The sequence below is a fragment of the Mobula hypostoma genome, chromosome X1 (genome assembly GCF_963921235.1).
Source record: "Mobula hypostoma chromosome X1, sMobHyp1.1, whole genome shotgun sequence".
In the NCBI taxonomy this organism is placed as follows: Eukaryota; Metazoa; Chordata; class Chondrichthyes; order Myliobatiformes; family Myliobatidae; genus Mobula; species Mobula hypostoma.
In genome coordinates, this window is record NC_086128.1 from 58205741 (window position 1) to 58226720 (window position 20980).

Here is a 20980-nt window from a genome sequence, read left to right on the forward strand (position 1 = left end):
TGGTCTTTAACCAAAGATCCAAAACCAAATTCAGTGGTCCCCTAAAGCTAACCTAACCCCAATCCCTAATGCATCACCCCGGCTGACCCCGAGTGCACTGAGCGGCTAGCACTAAGCACGTCTGCCTGACCACAAGTAACACTCCCAGACTCAGCCCCTCCAGTTTCACCCCACATTCATTCTCACACATGTATAATTCTAAACAAGACACCCTGACCATTTCCCCCCCCCCACCCCCTTCCACCTTGCACACACAGATGACAATATCTTTGAGACTGGATCTAGGGGACATGGTCTCTAGATTTGGGGGAGTAGATTTAGGACGGAGATGAGGAGAAAATGCTTTTCCCAGAGAGTGGTGGATCTGTGGAATTCTCTGCCCAATGAATCAGTGGAGGTTACCTCAGTAAATATATTTAAGACAAGGTTGGATAGATTTTTACATAGTAGGGGAATTAAGGGTTATCGGGAAAAGGCAGGGAGGTGGAGCTGAGTGCACCATCTTATTGAATGGCGGGGCAGGCTCGACGGGTTAGATAGCCGACTTCTGCTCCTATTTCTTATGTTCTTATATCTGGCAGTTCTCTCCCACTGTTAATAACTTACTGCCTGTTACACCGCTGGCATTTAGAGCAGCAATGAAGTTTCTACATCCCTGGCGGTGTTCATCATGTCAGTAGCTTCCTCCTGGTTTTCATTATTGTCAGTCATGCAAGTCCCATGCGAAGACTCAGGAATATTGTCACATTCAGATGCAGAAAGATTGTTCAATGCTGTTTCCGTAACAGTTTTGTTTTACCAGCCCTGAGCTGAAACCCCAAACGTGGAGGACCGGTGGACCACTTAGTCTGGCCTGTACCCTTCGACCTGTTTGGCATGGGCAATCTTACCAAGAGCCAAAGCGTAAAGCTTTGACTCCAGCCAACATAGCTCTCCGGGTCGTTGAGGCACACAAGCCTCCAATCCCTACAACAAGGTTGTGGTCCTCCTGTGAATAAGGTAGATGGTAAATAAACATAGATCCCTAAACAGGCAAGTGGAGCTGGACCCAGTTAATGAAAGTGTGGGCCAGATGAATGTGGCAGGGTCCAGAGATACTGAATTTCCAGAACAAGATCAATAAACTTGAGGGATAATTTTCCCACTGTGCACATACTAACAACCTAACCAAGGGCCCCTTGGATAGATTCCAGGGGGTAAGTGAACTTGGATGGGGAAAAAAATTACATCTTTATTTTCACTAACCTCTATCTGAAATCAAGCATTTCCTCTTCAATGATGAATCCAGGCAGCAAAACGCAGTAGTATTTATCTGTGACTTTGTCACCAATAGAAATCACAGATATGTTCATACCACATTCCAGCCATCTCAAAATACCGTTTACGGCACGCCCATCGCCACTTTGAAGTTACGGTAGTTATTGGACCCTCTGCTAGATCGAAGGTGATCGCATCTTTCCTGTCTGTAGACCCTCGTGTGACGTAGCTGGCCATCTATCGGGCAAGCCCTGCGATCGGATGCTCAACTTGATGTGTCCGTTTGCTTTGGCAAAGACCACCCCGCAGTTTAATACTCTTGTTCAAGCTGAGCAACACCAGCTTCCACCCTGATATGTCTTTAAAATTAATTTCAATTTGCCTTTATTTTAAATGTTAGTCTTATTTAATTCATTAATAAAGAAGCACATATATTACTATGTTAAATTTTTTTTTACATTTTGATAACTGTATTAACTGTAATATAATTGGTTTGTAATCCTGTGTATTTTATTTTATATATTTAAATATATTACTCTGTGAAGAGGTCTATAGGCTTCACCGGACTGACAAAAGGGGTCCATGGCATAAAAACGGTTGGGAACCCCTGATCTAACCTAATTTTTGTTTTGGCCCAGGAACCTGGAACACATTTTATTCTGATTACTCTATTTAAGGGAGACTTTGTTGTCTTGCTTCAAGGTACGCTATTGATTGGCTGGAAAGTGAGCGGAAGCTGAGGTTACTACGTTTGATTGCGAGCAGCTCGTCGAACATCATCTACACGATGTATGTCGAGCCCGGTTACCCAGTTGATGGCGAGGTCAAGCTCTGCTCCATCCAAGAGAACAATAGGCTTATTGATATGGTGGTAAAGGTAAGGACGCAGTTCTGCACTGTTTAACCTCTATCTGATAAACCAACTGCTGGGAAAAAGCTCGATGGGTCAGGCAGCATGTGTGGAGACAATGGGTGAATAACGTTTTGGTTCAAGACCCTGAAATTGACCATCCTTCTGAATCCTCACATGCCCATCAGGTTCCTCCAGCAATAACACACCCAAAATGATGGAGGAGCTCAGCAGCAAAAGCAGCATCCATGGAGAGGAATAAACAGTCGATGTTTTGTGCCTAGACCTTTCATCAGGACTGGCAGTGTGCATTGGATTCTGAATTTAAAAAAAAAACGAGCGAAGCCTGTTGAAATTTGTCTGCAGAGCAGGGGATTGTGGAGTGAGGTGAAGACAGTTCCTTTTGGACTTTATGGGCCAGTTTTAGAAAGCAAGTGGGGCTAGTCAGTGTTCGTCTGTGGAGCAACAGATTGAAGAGCGAGTTGGAGACAGTTCCTTATGAACTTTCTGGGCCAGCTTTAAAAAGGAAACGAGTCCTGTTGGGATTTGTCTCTGGAGCAGAATATTGCTTGAGTTACTAATAGCTAGGGGTAATTAGCAAGGGCCAATGGGGAAAAAAAAGTGAAGTTTGAGCTGAGGCCCCATTGTGTGAGTGGACAGTATTAAGGTGGTCAGGCTTTGGCTCAGCAGGCTTGGGCAAGAACTTTCCTATGGAAAGTACGATGATTAAAGAAGAGGAAGTACTGGTGCTTTTAAGGAATATAAAAGTGGATAAGTCTCCGGGTCCGGACAAGATATTCCCTCGGCCCTTGAGGGAAGTTAGTGTGGAAATAGCAGGGGCTCTGACAGAAATATTTCAAATATCATTAGAAACAGGGATGGTGCCGGAGGATTGGCGTATTGCTCATGTGGTTCCATTGTTTAAAAAGGGTTCTAAGAGTAAACCTAACAATTATCGGCCTGTGAGTTTGACGTCAGTGGTGGGTAAATTGATGGAAAGTATTCTTAGAGATGATATATATAATTATCTGGATAGACAGTCTGATTAGGAACAGTCAACATGGATTTGTTCGTGGAAGGTCATGTTTGACAAATCTTATTGAATTTTTTGATGAGGTTACTAAGAAAGTTGACGAGGGTAAAGCAGTGGATGTTGTCTAAATGGCCTTTGACAAGGTTCCACACGGTAGGTTGGTTAGGAAGGTTCAATTGTTAGGCATTAATATGGAAGTAGTAAAATGGATTCAGCAGAGGAGACGCCAGAGAGTAGTGGTGGATAACTGTGTGTCAGATTGGAGGACGGTGTGTAGCGGTGTGCCTCAGGGACCTGTACTGGGTCCAATGTTGTTTGTCATATATATTAATGATCTGGATGATGGGGTGGTAAATTGGATTCGTAAGTATGCAGATGATACTAAGATAGGTGGGATTGTGGATAATGAAGTAGGTTTTCAAAGCTTGCAGAGAGATTTAGGACAGTTAGAAGAGTGGGCTGAAAGATGGCAGATGGAGTTTAATGCTGATAAATGTGAGGTGCTACACTTTGGTAGGACTAATCAAAATAGGACATGCATGGTAAATGGTAGGGCATTGAAGAATGCAGTAGAACAGGGGGATCTAGGAATAATGGTGCATAGTTCCCTGAAGGTGGAATCTCATGTGGATAGGGTGGTGAAGAAAGCTTTTGGTATGCTGGCCTTTATTATTCAGAGCATTGAGTATAGGAGTTGGGATGTAATGTTGAATTTGTGTAGGGCATTGGTAAGGCCAAATTTGGAGTACTGTGTACAGTTCTGGTCACCGAATTATAGGAAAGATGTCAATAAAATTGAGAGAGTACAGGGAAGGTTTACTAAAATGTTGCCTAGGTTTCATCTCCTAAGTTACAGAGAAAGGTTGAACAAGTTAGGTCTTTATTCTTTGGAGCGTAGAAGGTTGAGGGGGGACTTGATAGAGGTGTTTAAAATTATGAAGGGGATTGATAGAGTTGAAGTGGATAGGCTTTTTCCATTGAGAGTGGGGAAGATTCAAACAAGAGGACATGAGTTGAGAGTTAAAGGGCAAAAGTTTAGGAGTAACATGAGGGGGAACTTCTTTACTCAGAGAGTGGTGGCTGTGTGGAACGAGCTTCCAGCAGAAGTGGTTGAGGCAGGTTCGATATTGTCATTTAAAGTTAAGTTGGATAGATATATGGACAGGAAAGGAATGGAGGGTTCTGGGCTGAGTGCAGGTCGGTGGGACTAGGTGAGAGTAGGAGTTCGGCATGGACTAGAAGGGCCGAGATGGCCTGTTTCCGTGCTGTAATTGTTCTCTGGTTATATGTTATAAGAACAGGCACAGACTAGAACTGAAGTCTGAGAAGTTAGAGGCATAACAAGTGTAGGCAGGATGGTAGTTTAGGCAGTGGAATGTTCGTCCTGTGAGATGTGTGATTTCAGTGTAACAGTCTCCCTGATGACTACATCTGCAGGAAGTGCACTCAATTTCAGCTCTGACTGACAAGATCAAGGAGCTGGAGCAGAATGTACCCAGGTCTATCCAGGAGGCTGAAAACTTCATAGATAAGTCTTTTACTAAGGTGGTCACACCCAGAGTGCAGGCTTCAGTGTGACCACCGGGTGAAGCGAGGGGAGTAAGCAGTCAATGCAGGGTTTCCCTGTAGCCATTCCCCTCAGCAACTAGTATACCTCTTTGGATAATACTTGCAGGGGTGACCTATCACAGCACAGCAGCGACAGCCAGGCCAGTAGCACTGGCTGGCTCTGAGGTCCATCAGTGAACAGTAAAGTCTTTCTTTCTTTCTTTTTAAATCTTTTTATTGAATAAGTATACAAAAAGGGTAAACCACATAGGCACTAATACACTGTTAGAATATAATAAAATTACAGGAGATATTGATACAGAAAAAAAAGTGATACAAAGAATGTAATTTAAACATAACGTACCAAGGTAACATAATAGTATACTAATTTTTATATATATATATATATCAATAGAGAAAAGGAAAAAAAAAACCCAAAAAAAACCCACCGTGCAACTAAACTAAAAGCAAAGCAATGGGCTAACTTGGAACCAAATAGAGTTAAAGAACTTAAAATTACGTCCTCAAACCCGACCTCCATTAAAAACAGTAAAAAAAAACAAGAAGGGTATATAAATATGGAGCAAAAAAGAGAAGGAAAAAAAATTACATTAAATGAAAATATTGAATAAAAGATCTCCAGGTCTGTTCAAATTTAAGTGAGGAATCATAAAGATTACTTCTAATTTTCTCTAAATTGAAGCATAATATCGTCTGAGAAAACCCAAAAAAGGTGGTTGGAGCATTAAGCTCTTTCCAATGTTGTAAGATACATCTTTTCGCCATTAAAGTAAGAAATGCAATCATTCTACAGGCTGAAGGAGAAAGATGACTGGAAATTTTAGGTAGTCCAAAGATAGCAGTAATAGGGTGAGGAGAGATATCTATATTCAATACCCTTGAGATAATATTAAAAATGTCTCTCCAGAAAGTATCCAGAGTAGGACAAGACCAAAACATATGAGTTAAAGACGCTATCTGCCCCGACATCTATCACAAAAAGGATTAATATGAGAATAAAAGCGAGCTAATTTATCTTTGGACAGATGTGCTCTATGAACAACTTTAAATTGAATTAGGGAATGTTTAGCACAGATAGAGGAAGTATTGACTAATTGTAAAGTCTGCCCCCAGCCATCTACGGAAATGATAGACCCCAATTCCTGTTCCCAATCTACCCTAATCTTATCAAATGGAGCTTTCCTAAGTTTCATAATAATATTATAAATCATAGCCGATGCACCTTTCTGACATGGATTAAGGTTAATTATAGTATCTAAAATGTATGTAGGAGGAAGCATTGGAAAGGAAGAAAGTATAGTACTTAGGAAATTTCTAACTTGTAGATATCTAAAAAAATGTATTCTTGATAAATTATATTTATTAGATAATTGTTCAAAAGACATAAGGGAACCATCTAAAAATAAATCCAAAAACCGTGAAATACCCTTAGTCTTTCAAATTTGAAAAGCACGATCCGTAAAAGAGGGAGGAAAAAATATGTTACCTAAAATAGGAATCACTAGCCCAAATTGGTTAAGATCAAAAAATTTTTTGAATTGAAACCAAATACGTAAGGTATATTTAACTATCGGGTTAGATACCTGTTTGAGGCGTTTCAAATCAAAAGGAAGAGAGGAACCTAAAATAGAGCCAAGTGCATAACCTCGAACAGATTGTAATTCCAATGCTACCCATTTAGGAATGGATAGTATATCCTGGTCAAGTAACCAAAATTTCATATGTCGAATATTAATTGCCCAATAATAGAATCTAAAGTTAGGTAATGCTAAACCTCCATCTCTCTTAGCTTTCTGTAAATGTATTTTACCCAGTCTCAGGTTTTTATTTTGCCAAATAAATGAAGAAATTTTTGAGTCAACTTTATCAAAAAAAGATTTTGGATCAAAAATCGGTAATGCCTGAAATATATATAAAAATTTTGGCAGAAAAGACATCTTAACTGCATTAATACGACTAATCAAAGTTAAATATAAAGGAAACCATTTAGATGAAAGTTGAATAATATGGTCAATTAAGGGTAAAAAGTTAATCTTAAATAAATCTTTGTGTTTACAAGTAATTTTAATCCCAAGATATGAAAAATAATTATCAATCAATTTAAACGGGAAGTTATGATATAAGGGAAGTTGTTTATTAATCGGGAAAAGTTCACTCTTACTAAGATTTAATTTATAACCTGAAAAAAGACCAAATTGTGCTAATAACTCTAAAGCAGCAGGGATGGATCTTTGAGGATTAGAAATATATAAAAGTAAGTCATCAGCATAGAGTGATATTTTATGGGACTTTAAGCCCCGAGTTATCCCAGTAATATTTGGAGATTCTCGAATGGCAATTGCAAGAGGTTCTAATGCAATATCAAATAATAAAGGACTAAGAGGACAACCTTGTCGAGTACCTCGAAAAAGAGGGGAAAAAGGTGAACTTAAAGAGTTAGTACGGACCGAGGCCACAGGAGAATGATATAACTTTCGGGCTAAAATTAAACATTTCAAGCACCTTAAATAAGTAAGGCCATTCTACTCTATCAAAAGCTTTTTCAGCATCTAAAGAGATAACATACTCAGGAACATTTTGTGAGGGGGTATAAACAATATTTAACAGTGTGCGAATGTTATGGAAAGAGTGACGACCTTTAATAAAACCCGTTTGGTCTTCCGAAATAATAAAAGGAAGTACTTTTTCTAATCTGTTTGCTAATAACTTAGAAAAAATTTTAGAATCAACATTTAATAAAGATATTGGTCTATAAGATGCACATTGAGCAGGATCTTTATCCTTCTTTAATATTAGAGAGATTGACGCTCTATTGAAAGATTCGGGAAGTTTACCAAGTTTTAATGAAGCCTCTAAAACCCTACAGAACCAAGGGATTAATGAAGGTGCAAAAAACTTATAAAATTCCACGGTAAACCCATCAGGGCCAGGAGCTTTCCCCAGGTTCATAGAGGAAATAACATTCTTAATCTCATCAGTGGTAATGGGAGTATCAAGCATAGAAGACATATCCTGTGAAATCTCAGGGAAGTCTAGGTTATCTAAAAAATTATTCATATATTTAGAGTCTCGAGGAGACTCTGATTGATATAAGGAAGAATAAAAATCAAAGAAAGTTTGATTAATCCCCGCATGATGAAGTATCAGTCGATACATTTTGATTATAAATCTGATTAATTTGAGATTTAGCATAGTTAGACTTCAATTGGTTAGCCAACAGTTTGCCAATTTTGTCACTGTGTACATAAAATTCACTTCTTGTTTTCTTTAATTGGTTTACAATCGAGGACGAAAGTAATAAACTGTGTTCCATTTGAAGTTCAGTTCTTTGTTTATATAACTCCTCAGAGGGAACTGTAACATATTTCTTATCAATTTCCTTAATCTTGTCCACAATTACCAACTCCTCCTGCTTCAGCTTCTTCCTCAAAGCAGCAGAATACGAGATAATCTGACCACGGATATAAGCTTTAAAAGTATCCCAAAGAATGTTCACAGAAATATCCTCTGTATAGTTGATTGTAAAAAAATGATCAATCTGTTCATTCATAAATTTAACAAAGTCCGAATCCTGAAGCAACTGTGAATTAAAACGCCATTGTCTATTATTTTGTGTATTGGCCTGAATTTTAATAGAAAGCTTAAGTGGAGCATGATCCGAAATGGTTATAGAGTCATAATCACATTTAATCACTGAAGAAATAAGACGAGAGTCAATAAAAAAAATAATCAATTCTTGAATAGGAATGGTGAACATGTGGAAAAAAAAGAAAAATCTTTTTCCTGAGGATGCAAAAAACGCCAAATGTCCGTCGACCCAGAATCAGAGAGGAATGAGTTAATCAAAGTTGCAGATTTATTGGGTAAGGTCCGTAGAGGAGCCGAACGGTCCAAAACTGGAGATAAACAGGTATTAAGATCTCCACCCCAGATCAATGAAAACTCATTCAAATTCAGGAACTGATTGAATAATGATTTATAAAATTCCGGATAGTCCATATTGGGAGCATAAACATTAACCAAAACTACCTTTTTATTAAATAGTAGACCACTAACCAGTAGAAATCTACCATTCGGATCAGAAATAATATCATGTTGTATAAAAGTAACTGAGGAGTCTATAAAAATAGAGACGCCTCGAATCTTAGCGTTAGAGTTCGAATGAAACTGTTGTCCCTTCCAGAATTTAAAAAAATGTAGTCTGTCCCCCCTCCGCACATGGGTCTCTTGTAAAAATAGAATTTGTGCTTTAAGTCTCCGAAACACTTTTAAAAACTTTTTTCCTTTTAATAGGATGGTTAAGACTATTAGTATTCCAGGAGACAAAATTAATAATAGACTCCATAAACCCTAAAGTCAACCCGCAACAAGGAGGATTGACGATAGGCTCGACCCACGAACCCGGAAAGGGAACGGAACAAGCAAGAGATACCGGGAAGGAGAACGCAACCAATACTTCAATAATGTACATAGCCCAAGAAGAAAGAAACTAAAACGTGAAGCCCCTCCCACCACCCCCCACCCCATGACCACAAGGCTAAATCTAAAACAGACCAGCCAGAAAGAAGCAAGCACTAAAAACCCCATGACTTCCGATAGACGCTCCCTAAAAAAAAGTGTAAATATAAAAAAGATCAGCTAGTTATAAAACAGTAAAAGAATAAAAAAAGTAAATCAATTAAAACAAACACTTAATATAACAAAGAAAAAGCCAGAAAATATAGGAAAAAAACCGCAACAAACCCCAGACCCTATGAATAAACAAAAAAAGAAATGAAAATATTAACATAAACTAGCTATGAAAACCTACAAAAAAAAGTAGATTTAAAAACTACAAAATTTAAGGCCTCAAAGGAAATACGTGGAATGACGTTGAGGGAATAACCACCCAGAATCCCCTGGGAAAAAGAAAGGAATGACGCAGTTAGAAAGAAAGTTTAGCAACCATATTAATTAATCCAAAATAAACTTTTCTGCCCATATAAGGCAAAAAAAAATTAAGGCCGACAGATTCACAACCTCCGATCAAACGGAGATAGTTAAAAATTACGATTAAGATGTTGAAGGTGAAAATTGATCCAGATAACTCTGGGCATCCGATGAGATTCAAAAAAACAGAGGGCTCCATCCAACGTACGGATCCTTAGACGTGCTGGGTAGAGCAGCGCTGGTTTTAAATCCATCTTGTAGAGTTCCGACATCACAGATCTGTAACGAACCCGTTGATCTCGAATTGGTTTACTGAAATCCTCTACGAACCGGAAATTAAAATCCGAAAAATCAATGTAACCTTTAGATCGAACGAAACGAAACAGTTTCTCCTTGTCTTGAAAGTAATGAAAACGTAAGATGACATGTCGAGGTTTATCTGACTTAGACGAGTATGATGGAACTCTGTGAGCCCGATCCAATAGCGGTGGTTGGTCAGGAAATACAGTAGGAAATGCATCTTTTAAAAGTTGAGAAAAAAACTTCATAGGGTTGTCAGATTCCACAGCTTCACGCACACCAATCATTCGAAGATTCTGCTGTCGCATTCTGGATTCTAAGTCAGAGTTTTTAAAGGTCAGAAAGTCAAGTTTTTTCTTCATTATAGTAATTGTTTCTTCAATTTTCCCCATTTTGAGTTCATTTTGTTTCGTGGATTTTTGAAGATTAGATATAGCCGACTGATGTTCCGTGATAGATAATTGTATCTTATCGATTGAATCGGCAATTTTCTGGAAATTAATTGAAATTTCCGAACGAATCAGTTCCGTAATAGAGGTTGAGATTTCCCTTTGAATTAGATCCGATATAGCTTTCAAAGTCACCGGTGGTTCAGTCGGAGGAAGATCAGTACCTTTCGGTCTAACCGGAGGTTTGCCGTCTTTCCCATTTTTTCCATTCTTAGACATAGCAGACCTTAAAAACATCCGATTATCGAAGAGCCCAATTTGTTTCAAAGTATTGTAAAAGTCGATGCCTTAATGGTTAGTTAAAATATAGCTGATCATAAGAAAAAAAACTCAGAGGTAATGGAGCGAGTCAAGAACACGACTTCACTCCATGAGCAAACAACAGGAATTCTGCAGATGCTGGAAATTCAAGCAACATACATCAAAGTTGCTGGTGAACGCAGCAGGCCAAGCAGCATCTATAGGAAGAGGCGCAGTCGACGTTTCAGGCCGAGACCCTTCGTCAGGACTAACTGAAGGAAGAGTGAGTAAGGGATTTGAAAGCTGGAGGGGGAGGGGGAGATGCAAAATGATAGGAGAAGACAGGAGGGGGAGGGATAGAGCCGAGAGCTGGACAGGTGATAGGCAAAAGGGGATACGAGAGGATCATGGGACAGGAGGTCCGGGAAGAAAGACAAGGGGGGCAGGTGACCCGGAGGATGGGCAAGAGGTATATTCAGAGGGACAGAGGGAGAAAAAGGAGAGTGAGAGAAAGAATGTGTGCATAAAAATGAGTAACAGCTGGGGTACGAGGGGGAGGTGGGGCCTAGCGGAAGTTAGAGAAGTCAATGTTCATGCCATCAGGTTGGAGGCTACCCAGACGGAATATAAGGTGTTGTTCCTCCAACCTGAGTGTGGCTTCATCTTTACAGTAGAGGAGGCCGTGGATAGACATGTCAGAATGGGAATGGGATGTGGAATTAAAATGTGTGGCCACTGGGAGATCCTGCTTTCTCTGGCGGACAGAGCGTAGATGTTCAGCAAAGCGGTCTCCCAGTCTGCGTCGGGTCTCACCAATATATAAAAGGCCACATCGGGAGCACCGGACGCAGTATATCACCCCAGTCGACTCACAGGTGAAGTGATGCCTCACCTGGAAGGACTGTTTGGGGCCCTGAATGGTGGTAAGGGAGGAAGTGTAAGGGCATGTGTAGCACTTGTTCCGCTTACACGGATAAGTGCCAGGAGGGAGATCAGTGGGGAGGGATGGGGGGGACGAATGGACAAGGGAGTTGTGTAGGGAGCGATCCCTGCGGAATGCAGAGAGAGGGGGGAGGGAAAGATGTGCTTAGTGGTGGGATCCCGTTGGAGGTGGTGGAAGTTACGGAGAATAATATGTTGGACCCGGAGGCTGGTGGGGTGGTAGGTGAGGACCAGGGGAACCCTATTCCTAGTGGGGTGGTGGGAGGATGGAGTGAGAGCAGATGTACGTGAAATGGAGGAGATGCGTTTAAGAGCAGAGTTGATAGTGGAGGAAGGGAAGCCCCTTTCTTTAAAAAATGAGGACATCTCCCTCGTCCTAGAATGAAAAGCCTCATCCTGAGAGCAGATGCGGCGGAGACGGAGGAATTGCGAGAAGGGGATGGCGTTTTTGCAAGAGACAGGGTGAGAAGAGGAATAGTCCAGATAGCTGTGAGAGTCAGTAGGCTTATAGTAGATATCAGTGGATAAGCTGTCTCCAGAGACAGAGACAGAAAGATCTAGAAAGGGGAGGGAGGTGTCGGAAATAGACCAGGTAAACTTGAGGGCAGGGTGAAAGTTGGAGGCAAAGTTAATAAAGTCAACGAGTTCTGCATGCGTGCAGGAAGCAGCGCCAATGCAGTCGTCGATATAGCGAAGGAAAAGTGGGGGACAGATACCAGAATAGGCACGGAACATAGATTGTTCCATAAACCCAACAAAAAGGCAGGCATAGCTAGGACCCATACGGGTGCCCATAGCTACACCTTTAGTTTGGAGGAAGTGGGAGGAGCCAAAGGAGAAATTATTAAGAGTAAGGACTAATTCCGCTAGACGGAGCAGAGTGGTGGTAGAGGGGAACTGATTAGGTCTGGAATCCAAAAAGAAGCGTAGAGCTTTGAGACCTTCCTGATGGGGGATGGAAGTATATAAGGACTGGACATCCATGGTGAAAATAAAGCGGTGGGGGCCAGGGAACTTAAAATCATCGAAAAGTTTAAGAGCGTGAGAAGTGTCATGAACATAGGTCGGAAGGGATTGAACAAGGGGTGATAAAACAGTGTCGAGGTATGCAGAAACGAGTTCGGTGGGGCAGGAGCAAGCTGAGACAATAGGTCGGCCAGGACAGGCAGGTTTGTGGATCTTGGGTAGGAGGTAGAAACGGGAAGTGCGGGGTGTGGGAACTATAAGGTTGGTAGCAGTGGATGGGAGATCCCCTGAGCGGATAAAGTCGTTGATAGTGTGGGAGACAATGGCCTGGTGCTCCTTAGTGGGGTCACGATCGAGGGGTAAATAAGAGGAGGTATCCGCGAGTTGTCGCTGTGCCTCGGCAAGGTAGAGGTCAGTACGCCAGACTACAACAGCACCCCCTTTATCAGTGGGTTTAATAATAAGGTTAGGATTAGTGCGGAGGGAGTGGAGAGAGTCTCCGCCGCATCTGCTCTCAGGATGAGGCTTTTCATTCTAGGACGAGGGAGATGTCCTCATTTTTTAAAGAAAGGGGCTTCCCTTCCTCCACTATCAACTCTGCTCTTAAACGCATCTCCTCCATTTCACGTACATCTGCTCTCACTCCATCCTCCCACCACCCCACTAGGAATAGGGTTCCCCTGGTCCTCACCTACCACCCCACCAGCCTCCGGGTCCAACATATTATTCTCCGTAACTTCCGCCACCTCCAACGGGATCCCACCACTAAGCACATCTTTCCCTTCCCCCTCTCTCTGCATTCCGCAGGGATCGCTCCCTACACAACTCCCTTGTCCATTCGTCCCCCCCATCCCTCCCCACTGATCTCCCTCCTGGCACTTATCCGTGTAAGCGGAACAAGTGCTACACATGCCCTTACACTTCCTCCCTTACCACCATTCAGGGCCCCAAACAGTCCTTCCAGGTGAGGCATCACTTCACCTGTGAGTCGACTGGGGTGATATACTGCGTCCGGTGCTCCCGATGTGGCCTTTTATATATTGGTGAGACCCGATGCAGACTGGGAGACCGCTTTGCTGAACATCTACGCTCTGTCCGCCAGAGAAAGCAGGATCTCCCAGTGGCCACACATTTTAATTCCACCTCCCATTCCCATTCTGACATGTCTATCCACGGCCGCCTCTACTGTAAAGATGAAGCCACACTCAGGTTGGAGGAACAACACCTTATATTCCGTCTGGGTAGCCTCCAACCTGATGGCATGAACATTGACTTCTCTAACTTCCGCTAGGCCCCACCTCCCCCTCGTACCCCAGCTGTTACTCATTTTTATGCACACATTCTTTCTCTCACTCTCCTTTTTCTCCCTCTGTCCCTCTGAATATACCTCTTGCCCATCCTCTGGGTCACCCCCCCCCCGTCTTTCTCCCTAGGCCTCCTGTCCCATGATCCTCTCGTATCCCCTTTTGCCTATCACCTGTCCAGCTCTCGGCTCCATCCCTCCCCCTCCTGTCTTCTCCTATCATTTTGCATCTCCCCCTCCCCCTCCAGCTTTCAAATCCCTTACTCATTCTTCCTTCAGTTAGTCCTGACGAAGGGTCTCGGCCTGAAACGTCGACTGCGCCTCTTCCTATAGATGCTGCTTGGCCTGCTGCGTTCACCAGCAACTTTGATGTGTGTTGCTTGAATTTCCAGCATCTGCAGAATTCCTGTTGTTTGCGTTTAAATTCACTACTGCTAAGTCTCTTCCAGTGATGCCTACACCGAAGAAGTTTAGATCCTCTCTTCGACGGCCACATTTTGACTCAAACTCGCTATCACAGCCATGTATCCTTTCTTGGAACGTGCCTCCGTCGCCAACTTACTCCAGTTGGCTTTAGGATTCGTTTCCAAGCCTCTCAATTTGGACCTTCTGAGGATCCCAGGTACTCACATTTTTTTGACTCTGCCTCTCGCCGCTTCTCCCGTCAAGCTCTGAAGGCGACGCTCTCCGCCATGAGGAGGTACTTGGTGTCCCTATCCCAGACCCTTCCACACCTTCGGGACACTTTCTTCGCCGTCTGTAATGGTCCTACCCGCTATTTCATCCTCCGTCGGATCCACGCCTGCAATCGCCGTTTCTTTGACTTTGTCATGTTAGGCAAAGATCGCAAGATCTTACACCTACGGACTGCAGAGCCTGCCGGCCCCGACGCTAGCAGGCATGAACTTTCGGTTGCGGCACCTGCCATTGATCTCGGCGGCTCCAACACCTCAGGACATATTCAAAACCCGGACTCCAGCAACGACCATGGACACATTCGAAATGATTACGCAACCACCAACTGCGACTCCAGCCTTGAACTCCAGGCCGGGTCTTTATGTGTTGCTGTTGTGACTCCCGTCTCCCCTTCCCCCACCACCACTCCGCAGCCCCGTCTTCCTCAGATCCCACCGTCAGCTCCTGGGCCCTCAGAGGCTCCATCTTCCTCTCACCCCAACCCTCCCCTCTCCACTGACACCCCCAGCCTCCCCCCTCCCCCCTCTGATCCCAGCTCTCATCCGTGCCGGGTCTTTACCATCCCCTCCGACCTTCAACTGTCGGAGGCAGAACGCTCTGTCCTCAGTAAGGGCCTCACGTTTGTCCCCCTTCGCCCACACCTCAGCGAGTTCCGTGTTCGCCACGATGCGGAACTTTTCTTCCGTCGTCTCCATCTCCGAGCCTACTTCTTCGGCAAGGACTCTTCCACCCCCACCGATGACCCCTTCTCCCGTCTTCAACCCTCCTCTTCTTCATGGACACCCCGTTCTGGTCTTCTGCCTGCTCTGGATCTCTTTATTGCCAACTGCCGACGGGACATCAACCGTCTCAACTTCACCGCACCTTGTCCCCATTCCAACCTCACTCCTTCGGAACGCTCTGCTCTCCACTCCCTCCGCACTAATCCTAACCTTATTATTAAACCCGCTGATAAAGGGGGTGCTGTTGTAGTCTGGCGTACTGACCTCTACCTTGCCGAGGCACAGCGACAACTCGCGGATACCTCCTCTTATTTACCCCTCGATCGTGACCCCACTAAGGAGCACCAGGCCATTGTCTCCCACACTATCAACGACTTTATCCGCTCAGGGGATCTCCCATCCACTGCTACCAACCTTATAGTTCCCACACCCCGCACTTCCCGTTTCTACCTCCTACCCAAGATCCACAAACCTGCCTGTCCTGGCCGACCTATTGTCTCAGCTTGCTCCTGCCCCACTGAACTCGTTTCTGCATACCTCGACACTGTTTTATCACCCCTTGTTCAATCCCTTCCGACCTATGTTCGTGACACTTCTCACGCTCTTAAACTTTTCGATGATTTTAAGTTCCCTGGCCCCCACCGCTTTATTTTCACCATGGATGTCCAGTCCTTATATACTTCCATCCCCCATCAGGAAGGTCTCAAAGCTCTACGCTTCTTTTTGGATTCCAGACCTAATCAGTTCCCCTCTACCACCACTCTGCTCCGTCTAGCGGAATTAGTCCTTACTCTTAATAATTTCTCCTTTGGCTCCTCCCACTTCCTCCAAACTAAAGGTGTAGCTATGGGCACCCGTATGGGTCCTAGCTATGCCTGCCTTTTTGTTGGGTTTATGGAACAATCTATGTTCCGTGCCTATTCTGGTATCTGTCCCCCACTTTTCCTTCGCTATATCGATGACTGCATTGGCGCTGCTTCCTGCACGCATGCAGAACTCGTTGACTTTATTAACTTTGCCTCCAACTTTCACCCTGCCCTCAAGTTTACCTGGTCTATTTCCGACACCTCCCTCCCCTTTCTAGATCTTTCTGTCTCTGTCTCTGGAGACAGCTTATCCACTGATATCTACTATAAGCCTACTGACTCTCACAGCTATCTGGACTATTCCTCTTCTCACCCTGTCTCTTGCAAAAACGCCATCCCCTTCTCGCAATTCCTCCGTCTCCGCCGCATCTGCTCTCAGGATGAGGCTTTTCATTCTAGGATGAGGGAGATGTCCTCATTTTTTAAAGAAAGGGGCTTCCCTTCCTCCACTATCAACTCTGCTCTTAAACGCATCTCCTCCATTTCACGTACATCTGCTCTCACTCCATCCTCCCACCACCCCACTAGGAATAGGGTTCCCCTGGTCCTCACCTACCACCCCACCAGCCTCCGGGTCCAACATATTATTCTCCGTAACTTCCGCCACCTCCAACGGGATCCCACCACTAAGCACATCTTTCCCTCCCCCCTCTCTCTGCATTCCGCAGGGATCGCTCCCTACACAACTCCCTTGTCCATTCGTCCCCCCCATCCCTCCCCACTGATCTCCCTCCTGGCACTTATCCGTGTAAGCGGAACAAGTGCTACACATGCCCTTACACTTCCTCCCTTACCACCATTCAGGGCCCCAAACAGTCCTTCCAGGTGAGGCATCACTTCACCTGTGAGTCGGCTGGGGTGATATACTGCGTCCGGTGCTCCCGATGTGGCCTTTTATATATTGGTGAGACCCGACGCAGACTGGGAAACCGCTTTGCTGAACATCTACGCTCTGTCCGCCAGAGAAAGCAGGATCTCCCAGTGGCCACACATTTTAATTCCACCTCCCATTCCCATTCTGACATGTCTATCCACGGCCTCCTCTACTGTAAAGATGAAGCCACACTCAGGTTGGAGGAACAACACCTTATATTCCGTCTGGGTAGCCTCCAACCTGATGGCATGAACATTGACTTCTCTAACTTCCGCTAGGCCCCACCTCCCCCTCGTACCCCAGCTGTTACTCATTTTTATGCACACATTCTTTCTCTCACTCTCCTTTTTCTCCCTCTGTCCCTCTGAATATACCTCTTGCCCATCCTCTGGGTCACCCCCCCCCCCCGTCTTTCTCCCTAGGCCTCCTGTCCCATGATCCTCTCGTATCCCCTTTTGCCTATCACCTGTCCAGCTCTCGGCTCTATCCCTCCCCCTCCTGTCTTCTCCTATCATTTTGGATCTCCCTCTCCCCCTCCCCCTCCCCCTCCCACTTTCAAATCTCTTACTCACTCTTCCTTCAGTTAGTCCTGACGAAGGGTCTCGGCCTGAAACGTCGACTGCGCCTCTTCCTATAGATACTGCTTGGCCTGCTGCGTTCACCAGCAACTTTGATGTATGTTGTTCACTCCATGAGCTCTACCGGTAGTCCCCGAACAGTAAAGTCAAGCAGTATAGTGATAGGAGACTCGATAGTTAAGTCATAGCCATACTTTATTGATCCCGGGGGAAATTGGTTTTCGTTACAGTTGCACCATAAATAATATAGTAATAGAACCATAAATAGTTAAATAGTAATATGTAAATTATGCCAGATGGAAATAAGTCCAGGACCAGCCTATCGGCTCAGGGTTTCTGGCCCTCCAAGGGAGGAGCTGCAGAGTTTGATGGCCACAGGCAGGAATGGGGACGGACAGGGGATTTTATGACCGTGAGTGAGAAGCCAGGGTGGTGTGCTGCCTCCCAGGTGCTAGGGTCCAGGATACTGAGAGCAGCAGCAGAAAATACTCAAGGGGAAGGGTGAGCAGCCAGAGGTCGGCACCATTGACATAGGTAGAAAGGGGGAAGAGATCCTGTGCAGTGAGTTAGGAAGTTAAGGAAGAGGCTGAAGAACAAGACCTCCAAAGTATTGATCTCTGGATTACTCCCAGTGCCACACGCTAGTCAGGGCAGGAATAGGATGATGGGACAGGTGAATGAGTGGCTGAGGAACTGGTGCAAGGCAGCCAGGTTTCAGATCTCTGGATCATTGGGATCTCTTCTGGGGAAGGTATGACTTGTACAAAGAGGCAAACACGAGGAAATCTGCAGATGCTGGAAATTCAAGCAACTCACACACAAAATGCTGGTGGAATGCAGCAGGCCAGGCAGCATCTATAGGAAGAGGTACAGTTGACGTTTTGGGCCAAGACCCTTCGTCAGGACTAACGGAAAGAAGAGATAGTAAGAGATTTGAAAGTGGGAGGGGGAGGGGGAGATCTGAAATGATAGGAGAAGACAGGAGGGGGAGGGATGGAGCTAAGAGCTGGAAAGTTGCTTGGTAAAAGGGATACAAGGCTGGAGAAGGGAGAGGATCATGGGACGGGAGGCCTAGGGAGAAAGAAAGGGGGAGGGGAGCCCAGAGGAAGATGGAGAACAGGCAAGGAGTGATTGTGAGAGGGTCAGAGAGAGAAAAAAGAGAGGGGAAAAAAGGAGGGGAATAATAAATAAATAACGGATGGGGTACGAGGGGGAGGTGGGGCACTAACGGAAGTTTGAGAAGTCAGTGTTCATGCCATCAGGTTGGAGGCTACCCAGACGGAATATAAGGTGTTGTGCCTCCAACCTGAGTGTGGTTTCATCTTGGCAGTAGAGGAGGCCATGGATTGACATATCATTGACGTAGATTGTACCAAGAGGATGGTGTACACCTGAACCCAAAGGGGACCAATATCCTTGCAGGCAGGTTTGCTAGAGCTGTTGGGAAGGGTTTGAACTAAGTTAGCAGGGGGGTGGGATGATAAGACTGAGGATGGGGCATTTGGTATACAAGTCGATGCAGTCTGTAGTGAGGATGGATAGGCAGATGATAGGGGAAAATTGTCGTCAGTGGGATGAGATGAAGAGAAACATAGGGGTATTTTTATATTTCCGGTAAGATGTCGCATGTTTGGATAGGGGTGTCAGAGTTGGTACTGGAGGCATTGGAGCTGCCCTTAGTGTTTGCTCGGTGGAGGACAAACTGTGTTGTGTTCAGCTGCGGAATTCTTAAACTCAGGAACTTGGACTGTGTTCTTTTTTTGTGTGACTGCTTTACTGCGGCCTTATATGTGCTGTGTGTGCCTTATGCTGTGCGGACAGCAGGGGGAGCTGTGTGGCCCCGGTTGTGGTGACAACTAGGCCTCGGGCTGTGGCGTCACCTGTTTGCGGCCGTCCAGGGGAGAGGTTTTGGAGTCAGTACTGCCCTCCACTGTTCACTTGGCAGAAGACGAGCTGTATTGTTTTCGACTGCAGACTGTTGCAGCATTCATGGACAACATACATTTTTTCCCTGTGCGACTGTATTTTACTGCCATCTTATGTGTGCTATATGTGCCTTGTACTGTGTATGACTGTTAGTACTGTGTTCTGCACCTTGACCCAGTGTATTCATGGGTATTCATATATGGTTGTATAACAATTAAACATGAACTTGAGCTTGAACTTGAAAATCGAAAAGGATGATGACTGCAGGTCTGAAGGTGTTATATTTGAATGCACATAGCATATGGAATTAGGTAGATCTTGTAGTACAGTTAGGGATGGGTGGGTATGATGTAGTGGGCATCACTAAGACGTGGCTGAAAGATCATAGTTGGAAGCTTACCATCCAAGGATACACATTGTATTGAAAGGACAGGCAGATAGGCAGAGGGGGTGGGGTGGCTCTGTTGGTATAAATGAAATCAAATCCTTAGAAAGTGGTGACGTAGGATTGGAAGATGTACAATTCTTGTGGGTAGAGTTAAAAAAAAAACTGCAAGAGTAAAAATATGCTGATGGGAGTTATTTCCAGGCTGTGGGATATAAATTTCAATGGTGAATCAAAAAGGTATGTAATAAGGGCAATGTTACAAGAGCAATGGGGAACTTTAATATACAGCGAGATTGGGAAAATGTGGTTGGTGCTGGATCCCAAGAGAGGCAATTTGCAGAATGCCTACGTGATGGCTTTTTAGAGCAGCTTGTGGTTGAGCCCACTAGGGGAAAGGCAAAGCTGGATTAGGTGTTGTGCAATGAACCAGATTTGATTAGGGAGCTTAGAGTAAAGGAATCCTTGGGAGACAGTGATCAGAATATGATGGAATTCACTCTGCAGTTTAAGAAGGAGATGATAAATGTCAGATGTATCAGTATTACAATGGAATAAAGGGAATTACAGAGGCACGAGAGAGGAGCTAAACAAAGTTGATTGGAAGGGAACACTAGCAGGGATGATGGCAGAGCAGCAATGGCTGGAGTTTCTGGGGCAATTCGGATGGCACAGGATAGATACATCCCAAAGATGAAGTAGTATTCTGAAGGGAGAACGAGGCAACTGTGGCTGACAGTGGAAGCTAAAGACAGCATAAAAGCGAAAATGAGGGTATATAATATAATGCTAAAATTAGTGGGAAGGTAGAGGATTGGGAAGCTTTTAAAAACCAACAGAATGCAACTAAGTAAACCACAAGGAGAAAAAAGATGCTAGCCAAAAATATTAAAGTGGGTACCAAAACATTTTTCAGAGTAAAAGAGGGGCGAGAGTGGATATTGGACTGCTGGAAAATGATGCTAAAGAGGTAGTAATGGGGGCAAAGAAATGGCGAATGAACTTGATGGGTATTTTGCATCAGTCTTCGCTGTGCAGGACACCAGCAGTACGCCAGAAATTCGAGTGTCGGGGCAGAGGTGAGAGTAGCTGCTA

The 20980-nt window shown here is 44.4% G+C and overlaps 1 protein-coding gene across 1 annotated transcript in view; it reads left to right on the plus strand.

The window, feature by feature from the left end:
- The window catches only part of si:dkey-225f5.4 (uncharacterized), a 64342-nt gene that overhangs the window by 38585 nt on the left and 4777 nt on the right, over window positions 1-20980 (plus strand). The window contains exon 10 of the mRNA XM_063037183.1: window positions 1960-2134. Coding sequence (XP_062893253.1) covers window positions 1960-2134 — 175 coding nt within the window. The remainder of the gene's footprint in view (window positions 1-1959; window positions 2135-20980) is intronic.